Source organism: Pan troglodytes, chromosome 15, assembly GCF_028858775.2.
Source record: "Pan troglodytes isolate AG18354 chromosome 15, NHGRI_mPanTro3-v2.0_pri, whole genome shotgun sequence".
NCBI lineage: Eukaryota > Metazoa > Chordata > Mammalia > Primates > Hominidae > Pan > Pan troglodytes.
Genome location: NC_072413.2, coordinates 97,891,387 through 97,911,971, shown reverse-complemented (window position 1 = coordinate 97,911,971; position 20,585 = coordinate 97,891,387). Strand labels below are relative to the sequence as shown.

Here is a 20,585-nt window from a genome sequence, read left to right as displayed (position 1 = left end):
GCCTAAAGGGCAGGGTCCGAGCACCAGAATAAAGGGGTCCTCAAAACAAGCCTCAGGGAGGTGGTGGCAGATGGACCCCCGGGAAGAGGTGCTGTCCCCTGGTGCTCTCGCAGCCCCACAACGTCCAGACAAAAGGTACAGGGAGTCTCTACTGTCTTTTGCAAAGGCAGGTTGCCTGCCTCCCGATGACTTCATCTTCTGATACTCTCTGCAGCCAGTGCCACTGTGGGAGGCTTGGTGCTCCCTGGGTCCAGGTCCTTTCCCTGCCCTCCACCCAGGCTTGCTCTGTCCTTTTCTTCACTTCATTACCAGCGTTATCTACCAGGTGTGACGCGCTTCCCAACTATGTGAGGGATCCCAAGGGATTGTGTTGATCACCAGAGCCCCCAGAGAGATGCATCTAGCCAATCACATATACGAGAGAAAAATAAAGCAAAAATCATAATTTAACTTTACCTCGAATAATCCTTGCTTCTTATTAAGGGAGCTTCCTTCTAGTGTCCAAAAGTAGAGATGTGATTTTCCACAGGTAACTATGATGTTGGTGTCCGTGGGGTGGAAATCCGCAGCAAACACAGCTTCATTAGAGCACTATAGGAAAAACAGGGACTCGGATGCCTCACATCTCTTAAGACGCGTTAAGAGACATGTAGGAAAACAAGTAAAATCTGAGCCACAAATAAATAAGAAATTCAAGGCAAGCACAATGCCTATTATTTCCCCCATTGAATCCATCTTGCTAAAAACATCAAGCATATGCTGGTGTGGGCCTTAATACCTCCTCCTTGTCTGTCTGCCCCACTGGACAATGAGCCCTTGAGGACAGGGAGCACCCGGGAGTCCTCTGTCTATGCCAGGGCCTCTCCCAGGGCCAGGCATGGGGCGGGCATGCAGCATGCTTTGCTGAGGAGGGAGTTGGGACCAGAGGGACTTCAGAACTGCAAGCATTTGCTCTCATCTGCCTGCAAGCATTTGCTCTCATCTGCTAGTCATGGGTTCCCAGTCTGGCCGAACAAATGGAATCACCAGAAATGGTAAAATGCAGATCTCTAGGCCTCACCCCCTACCTGGTAAATGTCATCTCCAGGGAGGGCCCTGGAATGGATTTTACAAAGGTCCATTGTTCGTGGCTGACTCTGGCTGCCCGTTTCCCCAGGGAGTTCCTCCTGCGATTGACTCCTGGGACTCTGCCTGTGGCTCAGTGAACCGGCCTGGGGTCCCATGGAGTAGATCTAGCACTTCAGGTGCCACCTCCACCACCTTCAGCCCACACCCTAACCTCCAAGACCCGCACCTTGGCCTACTGGATTGGGCTCTGATCACTGCTTCTATTTAATAATGCAGTTACACATTCTTGAGCCTGGATAATAACCTGCCTCTGATGCCTTCTAACCTAGCAACATAGCAAGAAGAACTTAAACACCTGCCCAGAATATCAGAAGGTGGGGCTAGGGAATGAACACAGGTGTCAGGGAACAGGCCTGGTTAGAATACAAGGTCTGCCTCGCAGACATGCAGCAGAGAAAGTTAGGTGACTAAAGTTATCTAAGGTTAATAGATGCAAAGATGAGAAATCTGAATTCAATTCTATAAAAATAGGCTTCCAATAGAAAATAGAAATAGAAAAAGGTCAGTCAAGGCAAGGGAATTTGACATATTGTGCAAAATGGATTAGAGGCGGTCAAAGAAGTCCCAAGGGGCCCCTCGCAGGAGGAATCCTGTTGGGAAGGATTTGGGGTTTAGCTCGGGGCTCCCGCTGGTCTTTCCTGAGTCTGTGCCACTTTGGAGGAGCCCCCGTGCTGGCGGCCCCTGCCCATACCTGCCCTTCCTGCAGCTGCAGGGGCTCGGGCAGCGAGCCCACCTCACGCCTGAGCACATTTCCGGGCCTCCACGCGCCGTGCGAGCACATGGCAGGCACTCGGGGTGTGCCAAGCAAATGAAAGGAATAGCCAGCAAATACATGACTGGATGAATTAAAAGGGTAGTGGCTATGAAATGAGGAAGAAAACAATCTTACAGACATGGCGAAAAGAGAAAAAACCCTAACAGGACCTGGGGTCAAAGTCCCATGATGGGACAGGGATCGGGGCCAAACGATTCTAAGGTGAAGGCGTCATACACAAGGGCTGGGGTGGGAATGAGCCCGCTGAAAGGGGGCTACCACTATGCCAGGGCGGCTCTGAATGGGAAAATGTTAATGCAGCCCAAAAAAGGCTTGGAGCATGACCTTCACATCTGCCAGTTTTTCTTCTTTCTGCCAGTCCCATACAGAGAGCACGTGGTCGTTGGAGTCATCCACAGCACAGAGATTGGTTCCTCCATTCTGAAAAGAAAGTTATTCACAGGAAGACTATATCTGAGAATAAAGTGGGTTGAACATGATTAAAAATAAACATCAAATTTCATTTTTAATAAAGAGTCTGCTACATTGTAGTTAAAGAATACTCATCCATTGCTTTTGAGACCTGCTTTCTTTCTTTCTTTCTTTCTTTTTCTGGAGACAGGGTTTTGCTCTGTCATCCAGGTCACAGTGCAGTGGTGCAATCATGGCTCTCTGCACCCTTGACCTCCCAGGCTCAAGCAATCCTCCTACCCCAGCCTCCCATGTAGCTGGGACCGCGGGTGTGTACCACCACTCCCAGCTACTCTTTATTATTATTATCTGTAGAGATGGGATCTCCCTATGTTGCCCAGGCTGGTCACAAACTCCTGGGCTCAAGCAATCCTCCTACTTTAGACTCCTAAAGTGCTGGTTAGAAGGTGTGAGCCACTGTGCCTGGCTGAGCCACTGGGCCCGGCTGAGACATGCTTTCTTGACCAGACAGAAAGAGCAGGTAAATGATGGGGAATGAAGAAACAGGAATTGGGGAAGAGAAGGGCCAGTGGGGTGTCTCTTCACCACTGGGTTCCATGAAAACAACAGCCCCTCCTAGAGCAGACAGTGCCCGCAGCAGGCACGGCACAGGGGCTGTTAGCAGCTGTGAAGGTGGCTGCTGTGGGGCTGCACAATGCCTCGGCTCTGGGGGCCTGAGTGCAATGGGGGTCTTTTCATGTGAACACGTGCACATGTGTGTGAATATGGGTTTCTGAAGTGGTTGAAATGGTTTGAAAGAGTGTGGGGTGGGTCTGCTGAACCAGCACGTCCTGAGGAAGCCTGGAAGATGACAAGGCCCTGTCCGACCCCTGCTTGCAGCCAGGCTGCCCGCCAGCCACGTTGGGATTGTCAGAGGCATTTGAATCAGAGCAACTCCATCTTGAATGGGGGCTGGGTAAAATAAGGCTGAGACCTACTGGGCTGCATTCCCAGATGGTTAGGCATTCTAGGTCACAGAATGAGATAGGAGGTTGGCACAAGACACAGGTTATAAAGATCTTGCTGATAAAACAGCTTGCAGTAAAGAAGCTGGCTAAATCCCACCAAAACCAAGATGGCAACAAGAGTGACCTCTGGTTGTCCTCACTGCTACACTCCCACCAGCACCATGACAGTTTATACACGTCATGGCAACGTCAGGAAGTTACCCTATATGCTCTAAAAAGGGGAGGCATCAATAATCCGTCCCTCGCTTAGTATATCATCAAGAAATAACCATGGAAATGGGCAACCAGCAGCCCTCGGGGCTGCTCTGTCTATGGAGTAGCCATTCTTCTATTCCTTTACTTTCCTAAAAAACTTGCTTTCGCTTTATGGAATCGCCTAGAATTCTTTCTTGCGTGAGATCCAAGAACCCTCTTTTGGGGTCTGGATTGGGACACCTTTATGATCACATCTTTCTGGTGACCATGAAGCGATGACACTGAGGAAACCCCCAACCCAAACACTGACTTTGGGTAAGTGGTGGGGTCCGGTGACATCTTTCTGGAGACCACAGAAGGGACAATACTGAGGAAACCTCCAATCCAAAGGCTAACTTTAGTAAGTGGTGGGGTCTGGTAACATCTTTCTGGTGAACCCCAAAGGGATGATACTGGAGACCCCTGATGCAAAGAAAAATCATCTGTACACACCAAATGGCTGATTTTGGGGAAGTGGGGTGCACACACCTGGGCAAAGGACGGGATTGGGTTAGAGGCCTAACTTAGGAGTCTCTCCTAAGACAGAGTGGGTTAAAGGCCCCTCTTAATAAAAGGCAAGGACGCTAGACAGACCTTGGGTTCCAGGCCCAACTTAGGAAGGTTAGAGTCCTTCCTAAGATTTAGGGGGTTAGAGGTCCCTCTCAGTAAAGTCCCTTTCAGCTAAGAACAGGCTTGGCACTATGGGACGTTAACTGCTATTATCATTTTTAGGTTAATCTGCCTTGCACTCTTTGCTGATGGCTAAGGGTGACAGAATTAGGCATGTACAAGATCATGGGACATGGGGAGCTTTTTCCTCCCCAAAAGGGGAAATTTAAGAGCTGACGGGACTGCTGGGAAAGATCCCTTCGTTATCAACAAGCAGCCACCTGAACTTTTCAGTGTCACTGCAGTGGGCAGGTCTTTCTCTGGCCTCCCTGAGCTCTTCACCTTCCCCGCCCTGCCACAGGCAATGCTTTTCTCTCTCTCCTTTTTCCCTTTCTTATGTTTTCTATTACTCAGGGCCACTATCTTGCCCAGAGACTGTAAGTTGAAGCTCCTGGTTGGAGGCTGGATTAACAACGATGGGGCCAACCAGGGGCATGTCTGAGCCCTGCCAGTTTGGTTTTGGGTGCTGGGTGCTGAGCTGAATGGCTAATATCTATGTTTTGTCACACATATTTTGCTCTGGCCAGGACAGAAAAAGATAATTTTCCTTTATGATGTGGCTTGGCCCCTAGGGCTGTGGTGCAGCCAGCCGGATCACTAGGGCCGCCTCAGGGAAAGGGAACCCAGAAGCCTGGCATGCCAGCAAAAGGGTAAGAATTTCTTACCAGTCAGACTTCTGGCCTTTCTCTCTCTCTCTCTGTGCAAACTGGCTGAATGAATGGTAAAAATCACTATTTATCTCCTGTAAACTTTTGATTAATGGGAAAAAAGGATTTGTGAGGGTAATCTTAAGCTGTAGAAAATCTGTTGTGCTTTGTGTTATAAATTTGTCTTCTATATCATTCTGTCATAAAGAGGGGTACCATAGGATAGAATGTGGGCCTAGGACCCTATAAGCCCACTGTTCAAAGTAGCACAGCAAACTGGTCAGTTATAAATTTTGTGGCAGGTTCCTGAAAAAAAACTGGATAAAGTTTCTCTCTTATCTTGTTTCGTGTGCTTGGGAGCTTGACCTTGTAACACGTGGCAGTACTTTATCTTGGTCTCTGCCATCACAGTGGCAGCCTGGGATCAGGGTTCAATTCCTGGCTTAGGGAATGAGTCCTTTATTTTCTGTCTGTGTATTTACATGTATTATGTGTGTGATGTTTATATATGAAAGAGCTTTGATTAATCGGTGTAATAATAATAATAAGCTTAAATCAAATATTTTGTAAGAAAAGTAAAAAGTGTAATGCCTTTCAGTTCACATGACTTAAGTAATTTTTGAGAAATAAAAACAGTTTTATATGTAAGGTGTATATAAAGAAAGTGAAATGTGTTTTGGTAATAGATTATAAGAAGGCATGGAAATGTGGATTTTTTTTTTGCCTAGATTAAAAGTTTAAATTATTGTTTTAAATTAGATAGAATAAAGCTGAAAGTTTAAGCAAGTTGTCGAAAGTTTGAGAGAAATTAATCTTGTAAAGAAATTCTGTGTGAACATATTGGCTAAAGTTAAAGGGGTATTAATCAGTTTTTCTGTAAATTAAACATTGGAATAAAAGCACAACAGGTTTTTCTCTGAGCAATGATCTGCTTTTCAACACAAATTGTAAAGGATTAATAAAAGGTTTATAAAAATCTTACCTTATGGTCACAGTGATTAAAATTGAATAGATTGGCCAGGCACGATGGCTCACACCTGTAACCCCAGCACTTTGGGAGGCCGAGGCGGGTGGATCACTTGAGGTCAGGAGTTCAAGATCAGCATGGCCAACACAGTGAAACCCGTCTCTACTAAAAATACAAAAAAATGGCTGGGCATGGTGGTGTGCACCTGTAATCCTAGCTTCTAGGGAGGTGAGGTGGGAGAATTGCTTGAATCCGGGAGGTGGAGGTTGCAGTGAGCTGAAATCATGCCACTGCCCTCTAGCCTGGGTGACAGAGTGAGACTCTGTCTCAAAAAAAAAAAAAAAGAATAGATTTATCTATGAGATTTTATTAAGAATATTTAACATCAATAGTACACTAATGTAAAGGTGAAATTTGGCTTATTTGGTATAAAAGTCATACAGGAAGCATTGTCAAATAGGAAATTGGCTTTCTTTGGGCTGTATTTGTATAAATATGTTACTGGCATGTGTTCCAAAATTAGGTGAAACTCCTATAATTCTGATATGACTTAGTGTATGTTATTAATAGTTGTACTTGTTATGTTAAATTATTGTATGCTCCAGGAGTAACCAAATTTCCTTGTCAATTGTGGCTTTAATTGTGGCTGTCCTAAGACTTTCTGTCATCCACAGACAATTCTTGTCTTGTTTTGGTCCTATTTAAAAGGCGGCTTATAATCAGATATAGGCCTTTAACAGGTGCTCTTGAATGCAAGTTTCTGATTACTTTCGAAGTTGTAACATGAGAATAGAGGAAAAAACTTTCAGGACTCTCATGGGGAGCTGAAATGTTCCTGAATATCAAGCAGAACAGGAGTTAACTGCATGAACCAAACTAATAGAAGATTGAAATCATCTTTTTTGACTTTGCTTAAAATGTTGCTGATCCTTTGCTTTTTTCAAAGACAAGAAAACTTTTCTTTTGAGCTATTTAGAGCTTTTAACAATTAAGTAAAGTATACTGCTATGAACAAAATTTGAAGCATATTTGTTTCTCTCAACCTGATCTCTCCAGAATTTAGAAACTATTTGTGAGTATTCTTAATTTATGGCAATATAGTTAATTGCATAATTGTAAAGAATTTGTTTTTGTTTGTAACAGGACACAACTGGAGAAACTGGTTATTTTTTTCACAGGAATGGCATGCTTTCCTTTAAGGAATCAAATTGAATTGTAGAGTCAATAGAAGCCCCTTGGGGGAAACTGGCCTTGTACCTTGTCTCCACAGTCCCTGTACAGGGTTCCTGACCTGTGGTAAGTAAAGAATGTCACTTTCTCACAGGCCCAGGAGCCCCAAGTTATCTTGGGACCCCCCCAAGAGGAGAGGAATTTACTCAACCCATAGGTATTTAAGGATATAAACCCATGGCTGGGCTTGGCTTTAAAAAAGGTCTTATCTGAGATTCCTTATGGAACAGAGTTCCATCAAAGCCAATTTAAAAAGCCTATGTGAAAAATAATTATTCTTGCTGCACTTGATACAAATAATCAAGCCAAGTATACAAGACTAAGGCTTATTTTTCCAAACTAATCAGTCCTGTTATGGTTTGTCTTTAGTAAAAATGGGAGACTGGAGACAGAAACTATGTTTCAAGAACTATGGTACATTTGTTATTAGATTCTAGTTTCATCAGTCGTTTTTAAGTTTTTTCTGCTATTTAAAGTAACCCTGCTTATTCCTGTGAACCAACCAGTGATCTCTGACTGCTGCTCAGAAGAAATAAAAGCAATGGGTAACGTAAATATCTGGATCAGTATTCTAATTCTGGACACACTGGAATCAGCTAGTGACCCCGTATCAGCTTGGTTCCAATAGTTGCCCAGTTAATAAAAAGCCTTCTTACTTAGTTTACTTGGGGTAATTTTGTTTATTTTGTTTTACTGTTGTGGAATATATTGCTGTTGCACTCTTTGTGTAGGGAATGCAGGATAAGCTTACTCAATGTTTTCTTAAGTTGAACACTTAATAATCTTCCAGATATCACCTTGCCATACTGACGCCTTCTGACTGAGCTCTTCTCTACCCCAAATACAAGAGACCCTAATAGTTAGGCAGGAATGTCATCACCCCTATTCAGCCCGAAGAAGTTACAGAAGATGGATCTTTGTCCCTTTACAACCCTTAGGATTAAGGATTCTCTTATAAAAGGGAGGGGAGAAATGTCAGAGGCATTTGAACCAGAGCAACTTGAATAGGGGCTGGGGAAAATGAGGCTGAGACCTACTGGGCTGCATTCCCAGGTGGTTAGGCATTCTAGGTCACAGAATGAGATGGAGGTTGGCACAAGGTACAGGTCATAAAAACCTTGCTGATATAACCGCTTGCAGTAAAGAAGCCGGCTAAATCCCGCCAAAACCAAGATGGCGACAAGAGTGACCTCTGGTTGTCCTCACTGCTACACTCCCACCAGCACCATGACAGTTTACAAATGCCATGGCAGCATCAGGAAGTTACCCTATATGGTCTAAAAAGGGGAGGCATGAATAATCCACCCCTTGTTTAGCATATCATCAAGAAATAGTCATAAAAATGGGCAACCAGCAGCCCTCAGGGCTGCTCTATAGAGTAGACATTCTTTTAGTGTTTTACTTTCCTAATAAACTTGCTTTCACTTTACTCTATGGACTTGCCTTGAATTCTTACAAGAGATCCAAGAACTCTCCCTTGGGGTCTGGATCGGGACCCCTTTCCAGTAGCAGGATGGCAGAGACAGACACGCTGGAGCCACCCTTGAAAGAAGCAGGTGAAATTCAAGGCCAGAGCACATAAACTGCCTTAAGGAAAGTGAGGACGATATCTCTGGGGGCCTGTTTTCATCACCAAACCCATGTGGCTGGAGATGTCTGATTGGAAGGAAGTGTGTGTCCCTGATGAGACATGCATATGACCTCTGACTGAGGGGTTCTGGGAAGCAGGAATGTTTCAGAGTCCAAATCTGTACATACACCCAGGCAGGTATCGAGTGTGTCAACTCCCCCTCTTCAACCCTGAGTTGATTCTCTACTTCCTGTGGAAGAAGACAGCAATATCCACAGGGCACATACTTACAGATTTTGAGAATGCAATACAGGTGACTGCTCGGTCAAAAAAACCTATTCCAATGACGTGGAGAGTATTCAATGTCACAGAATCCCAGATGCGCACATGTGGGGGCAATTGCTGTTCAGAAAAGAAACACAGAGCCATCAATTGTGATGGTGATACACATGTGTCTTTACCTTGAAGCGACAAGATTACTTGGGCAGTAACTCGAACTTTGTCAAAACAAAAGATCTTTTTCTGCATTTCAGGAGTCTGCCTTTTTATGTAAATAAAACATTCCCGATGACTTCAGGAGGTGGAGGGCCTTGTTGATAATTTAACAGTAAGGAGAGGTCTACCAAGTTTTAGAATTTGAATGGCCAATTTTTGACAATAGTACCATGGGAAATGACACTTTAATTTGTGCATCTAAATGTGTCTGAATTTTAGAAATGAAAAATGACAAGTAAAATGGAATCTCACATATGGGTTATTCTTTTAAAGTCTGTTTTGTTGCTAAGGTGTCACCATGCCTAAATTCATAAGATGGTCACCACCAAATAATATTAAGAGCTTAACAGACCAGGTGTGGTGGCTCACACCTGTAATCCCAGCACTTTGGGAGGCTGAGGCAGGTGGATCACCTGAGGTCAGGAGTTCGAGACCAGCCTGACCAACATGGTGAAACCCTGTCTCTACAAAATACAAAAAATTAGCCAGGCGTGGTAGTGCATGCCTGTAATCCCAGCTACTTGGGAGGCTGAGGCAGGAAATCGCTTGAACCCGGGAGGTGGAGGTTGCAGTGAGCCAAGATTGCACCACTGCACTCCAGCCTGGGCAACAAGAGCAAAACTCTGTCTCAAAAAAAAAAAAAAAAAAAAAAAAGAGCTTAATATTCTTGGGCAAAACAGGCATCAATTATGTACAAGTAAGATTTAGAATTGTTATAATTGGTTTAAAATCCTCTCAACTGTGTTCCTAGGTTATTTACGCTAATTTTTCTCTTCCTTAATAGAAGAAAACATCATAGAGCAATCAGTAGATTTATCAGTAAGAAAAGGTGCTGGCCTTGGACCTAGTAGAAACACTAGGCAGGCGTTAGGTGAACCAAGTTCTAGTTCAGTCTAATCTCTTAAGTAGCTGGGTGTCCGCGGGCATTCACTAGGCCTCTCTGGATTTCTCTATGGGTAAACTGAAAGATAACTATAACATTTTTCTCTGGTTCTAAAGTACCGATTCAATTTCAATGCCAGAAACTGAAATATACTTTTAAGCCACTAGAGGGAGGAACAAATAGCTTACCACTAATTTCAAAGAATTTTTCAAAGCCATTTAACATTAAAAAAAAAAATTGAAAGACCCATTCAATTTAAGTGAATTTATTTACATAATAGTGGTCTGATTTCCATTATTTCTGTTAACTCTTTTCAAGTATAAAATATTAATGCAGGTCAGGCGCAGTGGTTCACGTGCAGTGGTTCACGCCAGTAATCCCAGTACTTTGGGAGGCTGAGGTGGGCAGATCGCTTGAGCCCAGGAGTTTGAGACCAGCCTGGGCGATGTGGTGAAACGCTGTCTCTACGAAAAATACAAAAATTAACCGGGCGAGGTGGCGTGTGCCTGTACTCCCAGCTACTCAGGAGGCTGAGGTGGGAGGATCACTTGAGCCTGTGGGGGCAGAGGTGGCAATGACCCGTGATTGTGCCACTGCATTCCAGCCTGGGTGACAGAGTGAGACCCTGTCTCAAGAAAAAAAAAAAAAAATTAATGGAAAATAGCATAAGATTAATATTTAAAATCCAATGTTACTAAAATATTTTCTGAAATATGGTAGTATTCATTTTTTCTGGATGAAAACATGTTGATAAAATGTATGTACTTAAAGAAATTAGTTTCAGATAAAATATTATGCAATAACAAGCTATATAAAAGTAGATATCAAAAAAGCTACAAGCTCCCTCTCTAACGCCTTAAAATGCAAATTAAAGTCTTGCTGAAGTGCTTGCAAAATCTGTGCTAAAAACCTCCTAGTAGCTTTTGTGACTGCACACAGACACAAACTCCATGGGTTAAAGTCACGACTGTTAAACGACATTCACAGGACAGGGCAGAGGGTGGCTGAAATTTGGTAAAATGTTGTACATTCAAATTATTATTATAATTTTAACTTTATTAAATGTTTACCTTCTATTTTTAATACTTATCATATAAATAAACATTTTAAGAATTAGCAAATTCTTTGTTCAGAACGATGCTATTTAAAAATCTGATGAAATTAAGATGAGCTCCAGGGATTTTTAAGGTCACAGTCAATATTTTTTTTTTTTTTTTTTTTTGAGACTTAGTCTCTCTCTGTCACCCAGGATGGAGTGCAGTGGCATGATCTTGGCTCACTGCAACCTCCGCCTCCCGGGTTCAAGTGATTCTCCTGCTTCAGCCTCCAGAGTAGCTGGGACTACAGTCATGTGACACCACGCCTGGCTAATTTTTGTATTTTTAGTAGAGACGGGTTTCACTATGTTGGCTAGGCTGGTCTCAAACTTCTGACCTCAAGAGATCCAGCCTGCCTTGGCCTCCCAAAGTGCTGGGATTACAGGCGTGAGCCACCGCACCCTGCCACACAATAAGTCTTCTAATTTACAATAAAAAATTCTAGTGAGGGGTTCAGAAGTTTTCAGATACCATAATTATATCTAAGCAGCCTTACTCAGCAGCACAATGTTTTCTAAAAATTACTTTGTGTTACCAGTTCATTATGAAACAATGAAAAGGTAACGTAACTCACTTTTCCATCCTTCGATGTGCCCGCAACTTGTCCTGTTGCTATCGTGATCCGATCAGGATGAACTGCTAGGCTAAGAAAAGGATATTTACAAAACATCTACATGTTGCAGGTAAGTTTTACTTTTCCCTTGCTCAAATATAATCTAGTCAAAAATTTAAATATAAGAAATATATAATGCCTAACTTCTTACAGACTCATGACAAATTCTCTGAGCACTACGACGTTAGACAACTAGTGCCTAATTCATTTCATCTTAATTCCCTTATTTCTTCTTAAGAATTTTCAAACTGAAGGAAAAAGCATCCTCTGCTGGGAAAATACCATTTCAATCTCAGAACCACTACATTAGTCTACAATCTTTATTAAAAAGTCACGTTGAGTACATAAATAGGAAAGATACCATCTTTTGTGAACAGGATTTTTATCATTGACCAAGGAACCAGGACAAATACAAATATATAAATCCATCTCTTCACGCATCCATCCTTCCAAGATATGTAATATGCCTACCAAAAGCTATAAATGAATTATGGGAAGAGCCGACTCAGCCACAAACATGAGGCAACACATTTTTATGTTTATCAAAAAATAAAGACCCAAATTAGAAGCCTTTAATACATGATGTGTTAAGAAGGCCTCCAAAGAGGTGGCGCTGTTTGTTGAGACAATGTGGTCCGTGAAGCTCATGCGTTGGTGAGGCTGGAAAATTAAACATGAGAGGGGTCTCACGGAGCGCAGTAGTGAGCGGACCACAAGGAGACCACACAGAAGAGCTCTCCCAAAGACCTCATTTCCTCAGACCCTCTTCCTTCTCTTTAGTTATATCCCAATACTGACCGTGTTCTGCTAATGCTATTTCCACCTGTGCAACAGGAATCACATTTATTTATTTATTTATTTATTTATTTTAGAGACAGGGTTTCACTGTTGCCCAGGATGGTCTGGAACTCCTGGCCTCAAGCGATCCTCCCACCTCGGCCTTCTGAGTCGCAGGAATGACCTGTTTTAGGACTTACCACTTCACGTCATCGTTGTGACCAGCGTAATGCCTCTGCAGTTGCTCCTCCACGTTGTATAACACCACCACGGATGCGATGAAGTAGACGGTCTCTCCCGTCGGAAGCAAGTACAGGTTGTTACGGCAGTCTCGACCCCTGTACCCATAGCTTTGTGGATGTCAAGATAAAATTTTTTTTCCCTTTAAGAGCTGACAAAACATCAGCTTTATTCAACAGGCACAGGCAATAAAATACCATATAACTATTACCATCAGCGTCACTAATTTAAACAACATTAAATTGCAAATATTCTGTGACAAATACATGTGACCCCCAAAAGGCATGCAGTAAAGTTGAAACAGTCATTGATGTAATGTGAATACATATTTTCACAAGGATTTGGTTTTATTTTTAGAAAGCTATTGAGTCAATTATTAATTTTTTTACTGTAATCTACAAGCTAAATTTTTACTAAAAAATTCCTTTTTTAAACATGGTAAAAGTACTTACAAAGGGTACAAATGACACACACACATGCACACAAACATACATAAAAGGTAAAAAAAAAAAAAAAATCAGGCCCCTCAGATCCTTTGGGATAAGAATGCCTGTTAAAATTTTTGCATTATATTTCCAAACCTTGAAAATTATTTTGAGAACAAAATATAACTTGAACTTGGATGTAAAAAGTAACCTGGCAAGATGCCAAATAATGGCCAAAAAAATGCCATTTATTTAGAGCAATTTTCATTGCTTTACATCTTCTAAAATATGAACAGGAAGTAGGCTGAATAAATGTTTTGAATAATGTTTTCCAGATGTGATATAACCGTTTAATAAACCACTACTGACTTAAAGACGAGCTGAAGCACTTCAATTTCATGTATCAAAATAGATTCCAAAACAGGTGCAGGTAGATGCCTATGACATTTGAATCTGGAAAAAAAAAAGTATTTTGGGGGAGAAATTTAGGTAGAGGTGGTAATTTAAAAAAATTTCTAAAGAATATGATTCCATAATCTCAAATAGTAATTATTCTAAATGAAGTCACAATAGCTTAAATTTAAACCAACATCTTATAATTTGTGTTCCAGGCTTGGTATTAAACAGGTACTCAAATATTTGAAGGTGAAAAAAAATTTTTTTTTTCCCTTAAAATCTGCATAGACTGAAAGGTGGTCTCTGCAGGATTCCTCTAAAGTAATAAGAAAATGGAAAAATAATCAACATTTAATTCACCTTTTTCACAGTTTCTATTTTCTTATCTTTCAGTTGTTTTTTCCCCTGGAAGCTCACTTTTCCAAACCTCATGCCATGAAGTTACCAGCACCTCTGTTTCAAGAACGTTAGTTATATGGTTGATTCAGATTTTTGTGGCCTAGATTTTTGGGGAGCCTTTTTGATTGATATGAATATATGTATTTTTGAGACAGGGACTTGCCATGTTACCCAGGCTGGACTTGAACTCCTGGATCCTTCCATCTAAGCCTCTTGAACAGCTGGGACTACAGGGATGCATCCCTGTAGCTAGTTTTTTTTTTTTTTAAAGTAGGATGATATCTACATGATATGTCAATTTCATTTACGTCATTCACTTGACTCCCTTCATTCAGTACTTTGGTATTCATATTTTTCTATCATCCCTTCAGTCAAGGTCACACTTGAAGTTTGGCTCCTAAGGCTGGCCAAGTCCATACTTGGTTTAAGGGGAGAATGCTAGCCCTCCTTTCAGAGTCCCCCTCTTTCTTTGGGTTTAAAAACTTTTTTGCCAATGTGGTTTAGTTTCAATTTTGGATACTCCCATTTCCTCAATCATAAGGACAATATTTTCTTGCATTGTCACTGTTGTTTCCTTATAAATATAGAGAGTGCCTAGTTTTCCATCTGTCCCTGAAGAGTTGACTAAGTATATGATAGCTCCTGTTAAAAATAACTGGCTTTTGGCCGGGCATGGTGGCTTATGCCTATAATTCCAGCACTTTGGGAAGCTGAGACGAGCAGATTGCTTGAGTCCAGGAGTTCAAGAACAGCTTGGGCAACATAGGGAGAGACTATCTCTTAAAAAAAAATCAGTTCTCATTAGAATCTAAAATTCTACCCATTCTTGATTATTTTCACTGTTCACTTCTTTATATATTTCTAACTACTATTGTCATTCTTTTGGAAAGAATAAAATTCGGACCAGAAACTAGCGATTCATTTTCTCCTGACAAAGAAAAAATCACTCATACAATCATATAACATCTTCATATTTTCTTTTCAGCAAAATAATGAACATGTATTTGAGCCAGAACCACAGCTATTTCGTTCAGGAATGATAAGTTGGTTCTCCTGATAATAAGCCGCTCTTATGAAGCTCCTACTTTGTTAGAACTCTGTAGGTCTCTAACATATGGTCAATTTTGTTACATTAAGTTTTCAAAAGTAACAGTAAAACATTTTGTTTTTCAAAAGCTTAAGAGGACTTAAGTTTTATGAATTTCTACAGTTAACATCAAGCATTGATTGACTGATAACTTCATGTGAGACCTAATCAATGAATAAAGGATACACCCATTCCAGCTTGAGTCTCTTGGTTGGAAGTTCTACTTTTGCTTCCAAGCTGTAAGAATCCACTTGATCTTTGGGCATGTACATGGTAACAGGGCGTCCACGAAGAAACATTTTTACATAGCCTTCTTCTACAAAAAGAACAAAGATGTCAGTAAGATACCTCAGTGCCCAGCGTACCTGAAAACAAATGCTTTATCCTCTCTAGCCTTTCAGTATAAAAGAGAAACTTTTACCCTTCTGTCATTCTAATTGATATCCTAGGGAAAAAAGTAACATAAAAGTAAACAGTTTGAAACAAAAGTTTGCATCTTGTTTGCTTTTGATATTCTGTTTACTTAAGTACAGGAGATGCCTACGAAATTGTAAAAGGCAGGAAGGAACTTGATTCCAACAATGATTTTCCATGAGATTTTACTGTTTACTTTCTTTTATCATCAGGAGGGGAAAGAATACCACCCCCAAAATTCAACTAACACAAGAAATCCACTTAAAGTTTTTGAGTTCAATGTATACACAATCTCAATATCCAAATTCACAAATATTTTTCAATATTTAAATGGATTTGTTATATTGCAATGTAAAAATATGTCTTTATGTATCTTTTAATTGAACAATTCTTTCAAGTGTAAAGAACACAAAATCAGCAGAAGTGCATGCTAGGATGCAATGCAGAAAGGAAAATGCTCAAAGAAAATCTAGAAATGGAAAACAAAAGAACAAAAGACCCATTAGAGAGAGAAATCAGGATGCAAAACTCTTCAGAACGAACATTTCTATAATGAAATAACTTTTAATATTTCAATAAATCATAGGGACAGAAGTAAATATCAATAACGTATCAACACGGGGTAACTCCTAGACCTCAAAAAGAACATCTTGGGGTGTTCTGACTGGAGTTCTCAGGATATGATAAGGGCAAAGAAAATGTCTTGTGAGCTCTGCTCCTGGTGAATTCTGTTCAGATTCAGAACTCGCTGAATTCTGAAATTTCACTGCAGATCAAAGGACCTAGTTTTAATGGTATTTAAATTGGGCAGTGGGAACCAGGGATACCTGTACACAACTCAACAGAAAAAGCATCCGCAGGGAGGAAATTGGCGAGGAACAGTTAGGAAATAATTATAGTACAAGTTAGTTTTATAAGTCTTATTCTTAAGGATTTTCAAACAATGCCACATGCAGTATTACTTAAAAATCAAGAGGGCACCCCAGTTTCATGTTATTGTGTGTATGCGCTTCAGGTCTTAAATGCATGCACGTGACACACTCTTCACACTGCGTATTAAGGCTGACGTTGAGTGAGAGTCATGAACGCGATCATCCCTGCCTATGTGTGCCAGCCACTGCGTCCCATGGATCCTCCCCTTACAATGTCTCCCACACTGGTGCCAACTTCCCCAGGTGCACTGGGGCCCCATCACCACAGGCTGTCTTATGGCTCTCCTGGGTCAGTTTACACACTGCTGCCAAACCCACCAAGGCCCAAACCAGGTTTTACGGAGCCCTTCCTCCATGTAAACTTCTTCACGTGCTCTCTTCCTTGCTGGATCCAGCAGGTCTAAATGCCCTGCCAGGCTCTCACCGCACAGGACCTCATCTGCCACAGCCACCCACAGGGATTCTCCTCTGGGGCCAGGCGTGTCACTTTGCCCCCCTCTACACCCTGTCCTGTCTGTGCCACCGCTCATGCTGTTCTCTTCTGAAGCTTCTTCCCTTCCTTAAACCTCACCCAAATATAAGCTCATCAGGGGCTGTGTGGCTACCACAACCAAAGAATCTAAAAGCACCCAAACGATTGACATTCTTGAAAAGAGGGGCAAGAGACTGGAGTTGACAGCTAAATGAAAAGGGATTCTAGCAACTCTCTTTGTAAGAGAATCAGTCCTGCCAGAAAGCTCGCAGAATGTAGGTTAGGAATAAAGACAATATAATGCTATTTCCACAACACATAAAAAATGCACAGTGTGGATGTATATAACCAATGTCTATGAAATATCCACGAGTCTATCACAGGTATGTGATGATTAAGAATCCTTAGGACTGAGCTTACTTACTGCAGAATTTTAACTTACTGAACTAGGCAAAAAAAGCACTGAAGTCAGCCTTGGCACTGTTTTGTACTGGTGATTCAGACAGGCTACATCTAAAATCAAAACGCAGCCAGGGAAAGCAGTGTTTGTTCCAGGCAGGTTAGGATAACAGCACACACACCACCAAACCCAAAGGCGCTAGTGGGAAGAGGCCAGCAGCAGTGCATGATATCAAGTCAAACAGTGGGACATCCAGGGGTGGCCCTATAGCTCTCTTAAGGTTTACATAGATGAAAAAAAAATTCCTGCAGTCAGCCAATACCAATTGGGATCCAAATTACAGCCACTTATTAAAGCCCATCCGAGTAAATGCTCAGGGATGCGTTTAACTTAAAATGAATCGAAGTGGTTTGCAACACAAAAACATTTTCATACAAGGAGAGCATCTGTTTGCCTGTATGAAAAAGGTTTCTGTAGCCTGGGTAACAGCTTTGCTCAGAGAGCTATGAGGTTTCAGAAATGCTGCCTACCTTTGCAGTGTGTCACCCGGCGTTTCCCTTGTGATTTCGGAGACAGAGACAGAAGGGCTAGATAAAGAGACGGTGGAGTACTGCAAGTGTGGCTGGCCTGCCTGCCCCGGAGCCCGGAGCCCTCACTAGCCCGCAGGCCAACACCTGACCTGCCCCCCAATCTTAAAATCTGGACACGGTTCAGGGATCCTGACAAGTGCGCTCACAATGTGGCCCTGAGAGCTTACAGCAAGTACATTTTCAGTGAGTAATTTCATGCTTCCTGAAAATGAAATGAACACTAAAGCACATGCTGATAAATACACAACTTTGACTTTTATGTTTTAATTCTGAACTTAAGAAAAAAACTAGAACAATTAAAATTAAATGAATGTGTTTCATCAATTACATACTTGTCCATTTTTTGCATTTTATATTTCTAAATAAGGTTAAGATGCTAGACAACAGCATCTACCTTATTACAAAAGGTGTTAAAAAAGATATATGGAAAGATATACATGAACTATTAGTTTGCAGTTTAGGAGATCATAGGCAGAAAAAGAAAAGCTACTTTTAGACAGTTATATAACTTGATGCATAAGAAACTTTCCCCTAAGAGAAATGCAAATGTTGATAACAGAATCCAGTTAGTAAGGAAGGAATAACCAAGGCAACAGACACCTTTTAATCTAGAAATTCCATCATGGCATAGGTGGTGGCATTCCACTCTCCTCCTTACTGGCATGTCTTACATTGGTTTTGGAGAGGGTAGGTGAAGGGTTTGCTCTTTATGACTGTTTAAAGGCAGTCTCGCTGTCACTATCTGAGCCATTCGACCCCCAGGTACAAAGCTCCATCTGGGTCTGCACAAACCAAAGCTCCTGTGTGTCCAAGGCTGGCCCCTGAAGCTGGCTACTTCTTTTCTGTCCCTTGAGTTCTGAGAAAGTGAGTGAGGGGTTCCCATACATAAATTAAATCAGACTTACCTGCACTGAATACAGGCTCCTTGGGTTTGCTGTGAAAATAAAACGAAAAACAGTTTTTAAAGGGTGCTGTGGGTGTTTAATCTCATTCACTTCAGACCCCAAAGCCACGGCTGCAGTAGTCTGCCACACAAATGCTGCATAAGTTATACACGTTAATAAGAAAAACACGACCAATTTCACTGCAAAAAGGAACACACATAAACAATCATAAACAATCTCATAGGTGCAAGAGATTGCAATCCTCACTTTATCACCAAAGTTGTGCTTTTTATGACTGCAAGTAAGTGTTTCGGGGAGGAAAAAATGTGGTTAATCAAGAAGAGAATGACCCTGTCTAAATGTGTAAAAACGGTTGTTTTTATTCCCTACACTCTTCTGACAGATTATTTAAAGAACTTATTTAAAACTAGCAAATTCCTGACAAAAGATCTTTTGGTGAGGCCTTTTAGAGCTCACCTCCTAAGCAGATGGCTGTTCTCGGAAGACAAGTGGGTGAGCATAAAATAGAAAGAGAAGGGGGGAACACCAGGGTGTGGTGCCCTCCAGCTCAGCCATCCCTCGGGAGAGGTAGGGACCCCCCTGCTGACTTCAGTCACCCTGGGCACCCACCATGAGCAGGTGAGACCACCCCATGACAGTACTTGGGAAACCAAACCCAGGAAGCATTTAAGGACAGACAGCCGCAGGCAGACTGGACATCCCTAGGAGCAAGCACCTCACAGGAGAAACTTCCACGAGGGGACCCTGGGGGCAGAAGGAGAGGCGGCCGCCACTGCAGACCCACTACTTCCTGCCAGGGGCACCCCTCCCATGACACCACCTTTGGGGAGATGGCACCGTCTCCATTCCAGACAGGGACAGGGAGACCGAGAGAGCTCAGGGAGGGGGGTGACCCCTTGACCTCAACTTTGACTCCAAAGTTCATGCTTTGCACTGCTTAGCTTCCCTGACTTCTGCCTGCTTTAAGATACAAAAGACGACACAGGAAATAAACGGGAGTCAAGGGGTGCACTGGTTTCACCATAGTGCCTTAAATGCTGCTAGGAGTACATATGCATTTTGTGTGTGTGTGTATTTAAAACAAAAACTTGAGCAGATATATTCCTAATATTATTCCTCAATTTTTGACTTGAAACACAATGAAAAACACCAGGAATAAAAACTATCCTTAATCCCAAGATGTAGTAAGTAATATTCTATATTAATATTCTTGATTTCCAGATAATTTCCTGTAGCACATGGGGTGGGGCGGTAGAGCCTACTACTTTCCTGATGCGTTAAAAGTGGTTTACTCTGTTCAAATTGTTTAAAGTAGTTTTGTAAGCTATAGGCTTAGTTTCCTAAACTCTAAACTATGGTCATTGAAAATACTACTAAAAAGGCATGGCACAGCCTTTGAACCTGAAAGCCTGGGTCTTACATTGGCCTACAAGGCCCTATCCAATCTGCACCTGACCCCTGTATTCTTCCGAGCTCATCTCCCTTCACTATATTCCCTGCTGTTCTGGGAACCTGGCCCAGCAGGCTCCGTGTCAGGCGCTGGCTCATGGGCCCTCCTGGACCATCCTCCCCGAAGTCAGCCACTCTCAGGCCACTGTTGTAGCTGTGTGTACAGATTCATGTTCCCTGCTCCATACTGAAACCCTCCTCACGCCCTGCTCGCCACAGCCCCCGCCCCTCCTGCTTTATTTTTCTCTATAGCACTTATTTGCCCCCTGCCTTCATTTTGTTTCTCCCACCAGGAGGCAATTCCACAGGGGCAGGGATCTTTCTGTTCATGGCTATATTCCCAGGGCCTTGGACAATAGACAGCGGCTGCCCT

General features: G+C 42.2%; 1 protein-coding gene across 6 annotated transcripts in view; it reads right to left on the bottom strand.

Annotated features, from left to right (window-relative positions):
- EML1 (EMAP like 1) overlaps nucleotides 1-20,585 on the bottom strand; it is a 203,845-nt gene that overhangs the window by 31,612 nt on the left and 151,648 nt on the right. For 3 of the 6 annotated variants that reach the window (XM_009428449.5, XM_009428448.5, XM_009428450.5), the window contains 8 exons: nucleotides 18,764-18,792; nucleotides 17,799-17,855; nucleotides 15,237-15,366; nucleotides 12,704-12,853; nucleotides 11,688-11,757; nucleotides 8,930-9,040; nucleotides 2,228-2,323; nucleotides 457-591 (listed from right to left, as the gene is read on the bottom strand). In XM_009428449.5, the coding sequence (XP_009426724.3) occupies nucleotides 457-591; nucleotides 2,228-2,323; nucleotides 8,930-9,040; nucleotides 11,688-11,757; nucleotides 12,704-12,853; nucleotides 15,237-15,366; nucleotides 17,799-17,855; nucleotides 18,764-18,792 (778 nt within the window). The remainder of the gene's footprint in view (nucleotides 1-456; nucleotides 592-2,227; nucleotides 2,324-8,929; nucleotides 9,041-11,687; nucleotides 11,758-12,703; nucleotides 12,854-15,236; nucleotides 15,367-17,798; nucleotides 17,856-18,763; nucleotides 18,793-20,585) is intronic. The other 3 variants (XM_009428453.5, XM_510159.8, XM_001157076.7) reach the window with 1 other exon arrangement.